General features: G+C 40.9%; 1 protein-coding gene across 1 annotated transcript in view; it reads right to left on the reverse strand.

Annotated features, from left to right (window-relative positions):
- DNAJC15 (DnaJ heat shock protein family (Hsp40) member C15) overlaps positions 1 to 12,119 on the reverse strand; it is a 58,229-nt gene extending 46,110 nt beyond the window's left edge. Inside the window, exon 1 of the mRNA XM_043995659.1 lies at positions 11,982 to 12,119. Within this exon, the coding sequence (XP_043851594.1) occupies positions 11,982 to 12,083 (102 nt within the window). The 5' untranslated portion in view covers positions 12,084 to 12,119. The remainder of the gene's footprint in view (positions 1 to 11,981) is intronic.
- Positions 12,120 to 12,779: the final 660 nt, after the last annotated feature.

A 12,779-nucleotide genomic window follows, 5' to 3' on the forward strand; every position in this document is an offset into this window, starting at 1 on the left:
AAACAAACCTGAAGCTATAGCTGCTCAATGCTGCCTATTTTAGACTAAATGTCATATGCTAATTTTTATAGCTAAATAATTCTATTTAATTGCTGACATCCATGATCCAAACAACTCTTAGCCAAAAAAAGAACTTCCAAATTTGATAAATTAAAGGAAAAGTAAATATATAACACAACCAATTACAAATTTATTGAGGCTTAAGCATGCTATTAACTATGTTCTTGTTCTCAAAAATGTGCCATAATAAAAATTGTAAAATAAAAGCAACATGTAACAACCTTCAATTCATAACACCTGAGAAACACGTTTACATCAAACTAATGGAAAAGAATAAGCCAGATGGCTCACATTTTTTTTTATTATCTTACAGTGATTCAAATCTCATGGGTTAATCATTGGCAAACCATATTCTGCTGAAGTCAGTATTTTCATGCTGTCTTATTATTTAGTTCAATTTCTACGAACAAAGCTTTTTGAATTCGAAAGACACAAAGTTGAGGAGAGAAAAAGGAAGGGGATGGATAAAGTGTTGCTGAATCAGCAAATACTGTGTGGGAAGATGTTATAAATGTAGATTTTTTTTTTTAAATTCATATTCAGGAGAATGTGTCAGGTATGACAAAATGTCATTCACTGAGCACTGAACTCAGGTATCTGCCCCCAAATCTTCATACCTGTCACAAATTTCACAAACTTTTAAGATCTGCATTGACCCTAGCTCACCAAACACTTGCTCCGCCTTCAAAAGCAAATAAACCAGATGCCCATTTAAAACAGAAATTTCCATGAAAATCCTGCATTAACTTAAAGATAAGCTTTATTAATTTCCCTTTGCTCTGGGCCTTTTCCTCGTGCTCTGGGCTCAGGATGGGTTTCATTTCTCTCTAGGCACTACTACTGGCCTCAAAACAATTCCCCTGCAGCCTTTTCATCCTCCAACTTCCTTCAGCAGGTGGGGACATCCTTGCCTTGAAACATCCAGGACTTCTTCTTAGGCCTTTCCTTGTATTTCTATCGCTTAGCACAATGCCTGGCAAATAGTAAGAGCTTAATAAATGTGCTGATTGTGAAAAGACTGCTCCCTTTTTCCACTGTCCAGTTCCTCTGGAGACTTCATTTTATAGAACCACTTCTACTGGCCCTCATTCCCCTCCTAGTACTCCCTGAATTCTGGTCAAGACCACTTCCCCACATTATCCTTGATCTTTCCTCCCCAATCCCCTCCCCCTCCCCTGAGCTTGCTGTGTGATGTCTTCTTCCATTAGAATGTATACTCCTTGAGAGTTGGGACTGTCCTTCCCCCCCCCCCTCATATTTGTATGGCCAAACCTTAGCAAGGTGCCTGGCGTGTGGCAATTACTTAATGTTTCCTTCCTTCCTCTAGGTAAAAGTTAAGTTGCAAAGGTGCACTAGTGGAGGGTGTTCCTCATCCAGGAAGGAGTTCCCTATACCAATGAAATCACAGTCCAATCTCTATTCCCATCCCTTTTAAGTCCACCTCACCTTCTTTTAGGCAAAAAACCTAAACAGGGTATCATTCCGGAAAGACACGTTGGAAAAGGAAGTAGGCTGGTCAGGTAGCAAGAACAAGGGATAGTAGAGAGCACTCAGAAGACACAGAGCTACAGGAAGGCCTCTGTGGAAGCTATGTGGGGACAAGAGAAGCAAGAATCACACAGGATAAGAAGAGATGGATGGGGGCAGCTAGGTGGTGCAGTGGATAAAGCACCGGCCCTGGATTCAGGAGTACCTGAGTTCAAATCCGGCCTCAGACACTTGACACTTACTAGCTGTGTGACCCTGGGCAAGTCACTTAACCCCCATTGCCCCACCAAAAAAAAAAAAAAAGAAGAGATGGATGGGTAATGATCTACATTGATGGAAGGACTAGCCAAATGTATCACCTCATAGATAACTAAAGTAATGGAGTAACAGGCATAAACTAACTTGCATGGTGAGATTAATGAGTGAATAAAAGAGAATCTCTCAGGCTTACCCCAAATCAGTAGCATTTTATGCATAATTTCAAAAAAATCTTAAATCCTCATTATGTACAATGATTGCCTAAGAATAATCTTTTAAGTACTCCTCTATATTTATTCAGTATGCCACTGATGTCAACATGGTTTTTACTTCCTAATTAAAGCAAGGAGCTTTCACTGATGACATTAAACTAAAATATGAATAAATGTGAAAATAAGGGTTGGCAGAAAATAATACCTATAATTGCAAAGTCCCTAGCCTGTTTAAATTGATGAACACATTCAAGATGTTATGGTAAGAGCAAGAGTACTAGATAACATAAAGGTTGGTCAAAGAAGGTGTCTCTTAATTTTCATAATCTTTGAGTGAAGAATCTTAAAGCTATGAGGAACCTCCGGGGAGATTTAAACAACCAAGCCATGATCCATAATCTCTTACAACACACCCAACAAATGTCATTCAGGCTCTGCTCAAAAACTTCCAATTAAGGGAAAACCTAAACTTCCATTCCATTTTTCCCAAGGAGTCCATAAAGGCAGATGAGCTCAGAGGTTGGTGCTACATATGATCTAGGAAAGGGACCTGGTAGAATGGTCATTGTGGAAGGTTCTCTGAAGTTATTGGGTCAGTGGGTTGCTACAGCCTCAAATGCCAACAAAACATGTTAAATACCATCATAAAGTGGTGTATTTGCCTGTGTTCCTTTGAATCCTTGTAGTAGTAATAATAACAATAGCTGCTTTTTCACAACATCCTACTTCAATGCTACCATATTCAAAATACTAGGGGCATTTGGGGTTTTTTTGGTTTTTGTTTTTAAATGGGAAATACATTCCAAGGTTTAATAACAAAGAAATTAACTTTCAGGACACAATCCAATTTTAAGTTTGGGGATGCCTGTATTTAGTCAACAAATTAGTTTGCCATCAAAAAAGTGAGACTAAGGATAGAAAGTGTAATTAAAAATACCTACAAAACACACAAAAAGTAATCCTTTAATTTGGGCTCTCCTGATGTTATTATGTAAAAGTTCCAGGAAAAGTTTGGAGGCAATATAACTGCCACAAAGCTAGATAACTTTTGTGAATTTCAATGACTAAGTGGGACATTCTTCACCAGCAGGGACAGGTTACAAATGAAAACTGTTTACCAGGGAAGTTCTTTTCCTCTCAGATAAGACTTTTATCACTAATTTCTCAATTATTTAGTAGCAGTCAATGCAACAAGCATTTATTACACATTTATACTATGTTCAAAGTTGGGCATAGGGATCACCATTCAATTCCCATAATCCCAATGTAATTAAAATATGTATTACAACATTATAGGAGATGGATTTACACATGAGTTAGGTTCTGAGGTCAAGAACATAAGGCAAATAAGTTGAAAATTGTTGTATAGAAAAATTACCCTTGAAAATCCCTTAAACTTTTCATAAAAATGGTTCCAGAGGCTGGGTCTCTTTAAAAGCATTTGCAACAAATGAAATTTTTAAATTTTTTTATAACATTGAGCAAAGCTATTAAATAGGAGAGAGGAGAGTGGTTAGGACGTCTACTCAAACAGAAGCCAACAAAAAACAGGTAAAGGCCCAACTAGCAGGAAACCTGGTGATTAGAGCAAAACATAGGTTTGAAAGGGTTTCACATGTTAAATGCAACTATATTAGAGAATGAACTCACCACCACAAAACTATTCCTTTCTACTCCATGATGAGACAAGAAAGAACAACAGGAAGTCAAAGGGATATTAGAAGCCTTCTAGCTAAACTAAAAGGTAACCTAAGGCTGCCCTTAAGCAGCCTAAGCAGAATGAAGCTGTCTGTGAGGGTGAGGAGGGAAGATTCTAGAATCATATTCAGTTCTCACACAAAGAAGGGGATGAACCGAGAGAAAAGCAGATTTAACAGTACCATTTGATCCTCACTCCAGGCTATGTGCTCCCTAAGTTGAATGACCACACTTACACCGCTATTTTTCCCTCTTTTAGATGAAATCGAGGGAGAGGGGCAGAATTTATACCTGAATTTAAGTTAAACACATTCTACTGTATTCCAAGAAATGCATCTTTAAAATGTAGTTTAGAGACATCAATTAAGTACCCATTAACTCATTAATCAATGAATTAAGCAACTATGTGCTAACAGGTATCAATCTATTTCTCTGATAGAAGCATTTCAATGTTTACTAAGTTTTAAACCACACTACTGGCAGCAGATCCAGTGCCGGGCCTGGAGTCAGGAAGACCTGAGTTTAAATCTGGCCTCAGACACTTAGTATTAGTTGTATGACTGTGCACAAATTATCGATCCCTGTTTGCCTCAATCTCCTCCACTGTAAAATGAGTTGGAGAAGGAAATGGAAAACCAGTATCTTTGCCATGAAAACCCCGTCATGAAGAGTCAGACATGACTAAAGTGGCTGAACAACAATAACAAGAAGCCAGACAGTAGTGCACTTCATCTAAGATGTCAGTGCTATGAATAGCTAAATTAAACTCTTCTTATTCCCCCCTGTGTTATACAGAAAGGTTAATCACCTTCTACTACATTCCTCTAATGCCATGTTTTCCTGCGGGCCCAGGTTCCAACCTTCGACAGCCGTATGCTTCTGTAGCCCTTGTGGGCCAGATGCTGGCACCCTACAACTTGCTGTGTAGCTATTTTGCCAGCTCCGGCCAATTTAGAAGCAGACTATCTGAGTATTCTGCCCTCAGTTCGATTCTGTAAACATGTGTGAAGCACCTACACATGCACGAGGCATTAACGGTGGCAGGTGTTGAGGATACAAACGCAGTCCCTGCTACCAAGGAGATGCCAGTTCTATCGAGGGCATCTAACATGGACCCAGATAAGTAAATACAGGGCAAAGTGGGAGGGGGGGAGAAATAACAACTGAAGGAGATGTGGCAGGTATCTTAGGTGGCAAGGGGGCAGTTTGGTTTCCCTAGCATGTAGCATGGAACTGCCCTGGAAAGCAGAGGGCCCTAAACAACAGAGAGGGATTTCTATTTTGATCTGAGGCAACAAGAAGTCATCAAAGGTTTCTAAGCAAGGGAGTAAAATGTTCCCATTTGCTCTGTCAGATTATTTTGGCAGCTGTGTGGAAGATGGACTGAAAAAGAAAGAGGCTAGAAAGGGGGACAGCTACTGTAAGGTGTCTGGTCAAGAGATAGATGGGAAGTCAATGAACCAAGGCTGCCTGAAAGCAGGCCATGTGACCCAGACGAGAGGGCACTGAGCTAGGCACTAGGGATACAAGGACAAAATGAACAACTGTCTCTCTTTAGAAGGCACTCACACTCTCCTGGAGGACACAACATGTAAAAAGAGAAATGCTCAAATGAGGAGGGGAGAGAAGTGGGTGTTAGTAACTCAGGGGCTCAGTTTTGAAGGAAACTTGGAACTCTGAGAAATGAAAGGGAGAAGGAAACCCTTTCTGCCGGTGGGAACAGGACGTACAATGGTAGCAGACAAGACAGTGCCGAGACTGGTGAAGAACAAGTAGTCTTGGCAGGCTGAACTGTAGGTGAGTGAAGATGCAGTGAGTCTGGACCCAGACTGTGAGGAGCTGTGGTCTGCACTTTGTCCTCGAAGCAGGAGGGAGCAGCTGAAGCTTCCTGAGACCTGTGCTTTAGGAATGCTACTTGGACAATTCTGTGGGGGTTGCACTGGAGAGGGGAAAGACTAAAGCTGGGGGTCCAAATGAGAGGTTGCTGTAATGTGACTCATAAGACATATTCAGGGCCTGAAACAGGGTGGTGGCCTTCTGAACAGGAGAAAGTGATAATGGTATGAGAGACAGTGGAGGGGGGCAGCTAGGTGGCGCAGTGGATAGAGCACCGGCCCTGGAGTCAGGAGGACCTGAGTTCAAAGCCAGCCTCAGACACTTAACACTTACTAGCTGTGTGACCCTGGGCAAGTCACTTAACCCCAATTGCCTCAGTTTAAAAAAAAAAAAAAAGAGAGACTGTGGAAGAATAATTGACAAGACTTAGTAATATTGGAAATGGAGGTAAAAGACAGGGAAGAGTCCAGGATAACACCAATCAAATTTCCTAAAATACATTTCACGAAGTCACTACCTTATAAAGAATCTAATTTATCATGTTGTTGTTGTTGTTGTTGTTACAACAAAGAATTTTGCTCAGTAGCCCCTCTGTAGTTTTAATATCAAGCAAGGAAGAACAAGGAGATACATGATCCCCAAAGGAATTGGTCAGTGCATGAAGGATATCCAGCACTGAGTTCAAATGGAAGAGGGATCTCTGAAGATATTATGGTCCTCCAGATATTCCTATTTTTCAGTGACATTACATTAAATGCACAGTGAAATTATTTTGAATGCATCAAACCTGATTCCAGTCCCTCCTAAATGAGATTTATTATCACTCAAAAGATATTGGCCCAACTATCCACACAAGAAAACACAAGTAAAAATGACTGTAAATTAGTATATTCTATATATACTACGTTCTACATATACTACTTATATTCTCTATGTATTCTACATTATAGAATCTATATTACATGCGATCACATATTATTATACTGTTGAACAACTCTGGTTGTTGAACCTATATCTTGGTCTGAAATTGCACATGAATAACCACTTAAGCCCAGGACTGAATTGAAAAAGAAAAATAGCCTCTGAAGAATTAACATAGCAGGTCACCAAAAGGCAAACAGTGGTTACATCTAGTCTGCAGCTTATTCCCAAAGAAGATTGGTGTAATTAGTAGACAAAAAATGTATTAAACCTCTCTTATGTGCAAAGTATATCACACACACACATATATACACAAAATAAATATAAGATAATGGTGAGTAGGGACAAAATTTCAGCTAGGAAGTCAAGAAAGGCTTGACTTTCAAATCACCAAAGACCACTTGACTTGTCAAGTGGTACTTGAGCTGAGGTTTGAGGGAAAGTGGGGATCCTAAGGGATCAGGCAAGTGCATTCTAGGCATGGGAATACCCTGTACTAAGGAACTGAAAGGAGAGAGAGTGTAAGAGGGCCAGACTGACTGGATCAGAGGTGTCAAACTCCTCGTATTATTGTTGTTGAGTCATTTTTCAGTTGTCTGATTCTCTGTGACCCCATCTGGAGTTCCCTTAGCAAAGATACTGGAGTGGTTCACCATTTCCTTGTCCAGCTCATCTTACAGATGAGGAGCTGAGGCCAACAGAATGAATGAAGGTATCTGCCCACCGTCACAGATCTAGTGAGTGTCTGTGGGCAAATGTGAGCTCAGGAAGACAAGTCTTTCTGACTTCGGGTCTAGCATTCTATGCACAGAGCCACCTAGCTATCTTGGCAACTCACAAAACTCCTGAGGGCCACTGAATCAGATCAAAATGTAAATGAATAATGTGTAACAAAATAAACAAAAATACAATAAAAGATCAGTGCTAATTTGTGATTGTCCAAGTCAATACGTGACCTGAGGAGATGCTTCTATTGGCATTTGATACCCCTGAACTAGCCCACCAAGTACATAATGAATAATAAGGCTAGAAAGATTAAGTTAAAATCAGGTTATGATCTCAGAGTAACAGAAAACCACTGGAAATTACTGAGCAGAGAAGTGACATAGTTATACCTATGATGAGGAATATTACTTTGGCAATTGTGTGGGGGATACATTAGAGAGGGGAGAAACAAGGCAGGGAGACAAATCAGGAGGCTACTGCAGGGTGATAAGGGCCTCTCCTAGGTGGTAAGTCTCAAGAGATGTGGAGTGAGGAAGAATAAAAATTGAGAATGACAGTAAGGTTATAAACTTGAGTGACAGGAAAAATGGTGGAATCTTCAATAGAAAATAGTGAAGTTCAGATGAAGGGTAGGTTGTGGGGAAAAACAATGAATTGTTTTGGCCATGTTAAGTTTGAGGTGTCTACGGGGCAAGTATCTGGACAAGGAAAATGGGCAGTAGGTAATTCAGGATTTGAGAGAACACCAAGTAAGAGAATAGAGAGAAGAGAACAGGGCACAAAACAGAATCTTGGGGTACATGTACAGTTTGGAAATATGACATGGAAGAAGATCCAGCAGAGAAGAATGATGGATAAAGCACCAGCCCTGGATTCAGGAGGACCTGAGTTCAAATCCAGCCTCAGACACTCGACACTTACTAGCTGTGTGACCCTGGGCAAGTCACTTAACCCCCATTGCCTCACTAAAAAAAAAAAAAAAAAGAAGAATGAGAAGTCAGACAGGTAGGAAACATTCAGTTTCTTTTCTCTGAATCATTTAGCCTGAACTATGCAATTTAAAACTTGATGTTTTATTATCTTGTATTGTTCTCTAGCTGTCTCATGTAAATAAGTTTATAAATATCACCATATAAATTCTGTCTTACATTTCTTTTGTATCCCCAATGGCACAAGGCTGGAGACAAGAGTAGATAGAGTTAATAATTTTTGTAAAGTGCTTTGTAAACCTTAAAGTACTATATAAGTGTCATTATTGTTGTTACTGATGATGATAATAACCGTTGATTAACTAATTTGTTATAGAGGTATTTTTCCTAATCTGGAAAGATATTGGCTTACCCTCCTAGCTGTGAAGTATGCAAAGAGGTGAACCACCAGGTGAAATTTAAAATACACATATAAACATATGCATGTGTATATATGTATACACCTACACATATATGTACCAACTGCCTTCTGCAGCAGTATCTCACAGTTTCCAAGTGTGTAAGACAGTTCTTATAAATGTATTTGGGGGTAGGGGTGGGAAGAGATCCATTCAGGAATAAAACCTATTATTTATCATTATAAAGTATGTAATTAACTCTTACTTCCTCTGTTTTTGAGTGATATTCATTTTATATTATCGTGGGATACAGTAACAACCTGTTAAAGTAGTGAACTCTTCTCAGTTAGGGAAAAGCATGCCCATACAAGGAAGAGCAAGTCAATATTATCTAATGAACTAGGTCAACTCGAGAATTTGAGAAAAGTAAGTTTTTCAGGGCTAGAGGGAGAATGGATAAAAACCAGTCTGAGTTGACTCTCACCAGTGCTCTAGTAAAAAGTGGGTAAAAGTTCTACCCTAGTCACTACTAGACTTGCTTAATAGACTTATTAACTTCTCCCGTGCCTAAAATCTCCACCCCATTTTAGATCGTGGGTTGCATAAAGGTCTATGTGGATGGGAGGGGTAACATATCAAGGAGAATTTAATTAGAAATCTTCCAGGAAGATTGTGAACCTGAGCCTAGCAACCTACAGTGATTCGGGGGAAGGACTTATTGAGTCAGGGTTTAGGATAAATACAGGCTACACTCTTATCATTGGCACTCACTAATTGGTTTTACTGTGGGTGCCCATTCTCATGAGAATGCAATAAAAGGTTTTTGTCATACCAAAGTTGCCTGTGAAAGAACTTATTTTGAGAAGGTGGTCTGCACCTGTTTCTCACACTGTGGTAATAACACAATAGCAGCAAGAGTTAAATATTTCACAAAGTATTGTCAAGAGAAAGGCTACTCTTCTACATGAACTGAATCCAGTTGCCTTAAAAAAAAGATCACCTTAATATAGTCCTTTTATAATATGTAATTAAATCCACTTTTCCAAGAAAATCAGAATTGCTGATAAAGACTGAAAATAAAATCAGATTACAGTTTTCACCACAAAATACCATCTGACTCAAGAAACCAAGTAGGTATTTTTGCCCACCCCTTAAGACATATTTCCTCAACTGCCCAATGAGTTTTAATTCATAAGCCATAAGGAATGTTTAACTAAAAAAGATTTAAATAATTTAGAATTTAAAAATTTTTTAAATTTCATACTTCTCAAATATGTTGCAATTTTCCTGTATTATGATAAAACTATTCCTCAACTAGGCTTCCAAACAGGTCTAAAAAGAAGTTCATCATTTTCTTTCCTAACCCTTTCATCCTAGCCATATAATAGAAAATACCCTTAATATGGAGTCAAAGACAACCTCCAATTGTTAGAGAAGTCACTTATTGCTCTACACCTCAGTTTCCTCATCCATAAAATGAAATCATAGGTCGAGTCATTTAGACCTTAGAGGTATATCTCTGTAAATAATTTTCTTAGTTTATATTTTAATGAAATAAAATTAAAAATTGTTTGCCCTATTCACATATGTATAGGTGGATGGGTCCTTTAAGGTCTAGACTAATGATTCCATTTTATATTTGAGAAAAATAAGCCCTAAAGAAGTTAAGTAATTTGTTCATGGTCACTCAGGGAAGGGGAGTGGCGCCGCAGATCATGCAAAGGTCCAAAAAGGAGGCAGGGAAGGTCATGTAGGCAGAACACAAATGTGCCAGTTTGGTAGCAACAGAGTATATGAGGGACTTTAAAGGTTGCACAGAAGAGTGTGTATTAGGGAGCCACTAAAGCTTTGTGAAGAGTTAAGTGACAGACCTGGGCTTTAGAAATCTCAATCTGGCAGATGGCTGAAGGTGAGATTGAAGAGGGGCAGGGATTAATGTGGAGGCTATTTCAATATTCCAAGTGAGAGGTGATGAAGGCCTGAATTAGGGTGGTTGTGGAACAAGTAGAGAAAAGAGGAATGTGGAAGGCAAGACTGGGCTCCAGGTCTCCCTTTACTCTAAAGTTCAGAACAAATTCCACCACACCATGTGAACTTCAAATAAAACATGATGGTACAGGCATACACCAATTAAAATTAATTTCTGTAATTGGTTCTTAGCACCTTAGTTCCAAAATACTATATTTTATAGAAACAAAGAATACATTTCTGTTTGTAAGGGCAAAGGGGAACAGAAAAGGGGAAAAAGGTGAAAAGGATCATCTAGTCCAATGCACCATTTAGCAGAGGAGGAAATTTACTAATTTACTTGAGGTCAGGCGCTTTGCAAATCTCTCTCCAATTTGATGCCTCCTCTCCATTTACACTCTCACTGTTCAACCCCTCATGACCTCTCAACATAACAATTACAATAGTCTCTGGATTCATCTTCCTGCCTCTGGTCTATTCCTCTGCACAACTGCCAAAATATTTCTTTTTTTTTGTGAGGCAGTTGGGGTTAAATGACGTGTCCAGGGTCACACAGCCAGTAAGTGTTGAGTGTCTGAGGTCGGATTTGAACTCAGGTCCTCCTGACTCCAGGGCCAGTGTTCTATCCACTTCGCTGCCTAGCTGCCCAGCCAAAATATTTCTAACACAGATATGACCTCCTCATAAACCTTCAGTGACTCCCGGCTGCCTTTTGAAATATTAACTCCTTGGCCTGACATTTAAGGCCCTCCACAATCTATTACACACTTCTCCCCAACTTTTACCCTCCATGTGCCTGCCAAACTATTCACCAATTTATCCTCACCTTCCACCCACTCTATATAGCAGAGGTTGTCCCCTGCCCAGGGTAGAAACACTACCTCCTTATCTATCTGTTGAAATCCTACTCCTTACAGGCCCAGCTCTTTGGATATCAGTCATTCCACAAGGCCGGCCTTCCTCTAATTCTCCCCCGGGGGAAAGTGACCTTGACCTCAGCATTTAGACTGATCTTTCATTTGGACTTACCCCATTCTACCACGTTATAATTATTGTCTCTCTATTGCATCCCCACTGCAGGATCAGAGACTCCTTGGGGGTTCTGCTATGTAAATGGTCATTAGTGTACCCCGAGTCCGTCACCCCACCCCGACTCCATCACCGAAGATAAAGGAGGGCACAAAGATTGAGGGGATCAGAGAAAGGGGGGCTAAAGACAGGGGGAACCCGAAGATAAGGACCAGAGGGTGGGGACAAAGGATGAAGGGGTAGATGGGAATCCAAGGCTGGGGCGGGGACACCTGGAGGACAGGGGACAGAGTGAGGAGGGGGCGGGGGCGGGGCGCGCCTGGACTGGAGATTCTCCGCGGGTCCGAGGCGACCCCGGTCCCCAAGTCCCAGAAGCCTCGCTCGGTGCTCTCGACGGTGCTGAGCCCGAGCGTGGTCCGGGTTTGGCGCGCCGTGCCCTCGCCCTTGCCGGGACTCACCAGCCCCTGGTTGATGTCTGACTCGGGGCGTTTGGCGGCTGGGGGCGCGTACTCAGCATAGCGCAAATTCTCGCTGGCCGGCTCGGCGCCCCTGGCAGCCATGGCAATGCGGGGCGGGGCCGACGTCACGCTCCTTGCTGGCCGCGCCGGCAGCTACGAGGCGGCCGCAGGGACACACTTCCTCGAAGCGCGTTTTAGTTTTTTTTTTTTTTTTAAATTTCATCACCTTTCAATAGGGTTAATTTGATGTTAAGGGTTCTAAGGACTGCTGAACGAAGAGTGGACGGGCAGGACAGAAAAGGCGGCGCGATTCTGGGATCCCTGAAATGCACTGGATGAGACTGAGCTTTGGTTGGCCTTGGATCAGAGAGCTATGTTCATTTCCAAGAATCCTCAAGGACTCCGGGTCATCGCGGGGTCAAGTTCAAATCCAAGGTGGGGAAGGGGCCTAGAAACCCAAATCCGCTCGAGCATCCCAACAGGCCGTCTTTGTTATCCAAGGCTGGGGCAGAGAGAGCTGCCTGTAAAATGAGAATGAGGGAGGACTAGTTGGCCTGATGAAGTCCCATTCAGCCAGGGATTTGCGGGTAAATGTTGAACAACAGGCTGTCCCTAGGGAGAAAAAAAATGTACTCATGACACACACTTTTAAGTTTAGTCGACATTATTAACGTTTTCTCCTTCAGTTTCTTAAGTCTAGAAAATCAATAGATCAAGCCCTGATTTGTAGCATTTGCCAATTTCTGCAATATAATTTTGCCAATTTCTGAAATATAAATGCTATTGCTGAAAATTTAA

Source organism: Dromiciops gliroides, chromosome 3, assembly GCF_019393635.1.
Source record: "Dromiciops gliroides isolate mDroGli1 chromosome 3, mDroGli1.pri, whole genome shotgun sequence".
Taxonomy (NCBI): domain Eukaryota; kingdom Metazoa; phylum Chordata; class Mammalia; order Microbiotheria; family Microbiotheriidae; genus Dromiciops; species Dromiciops gliroides.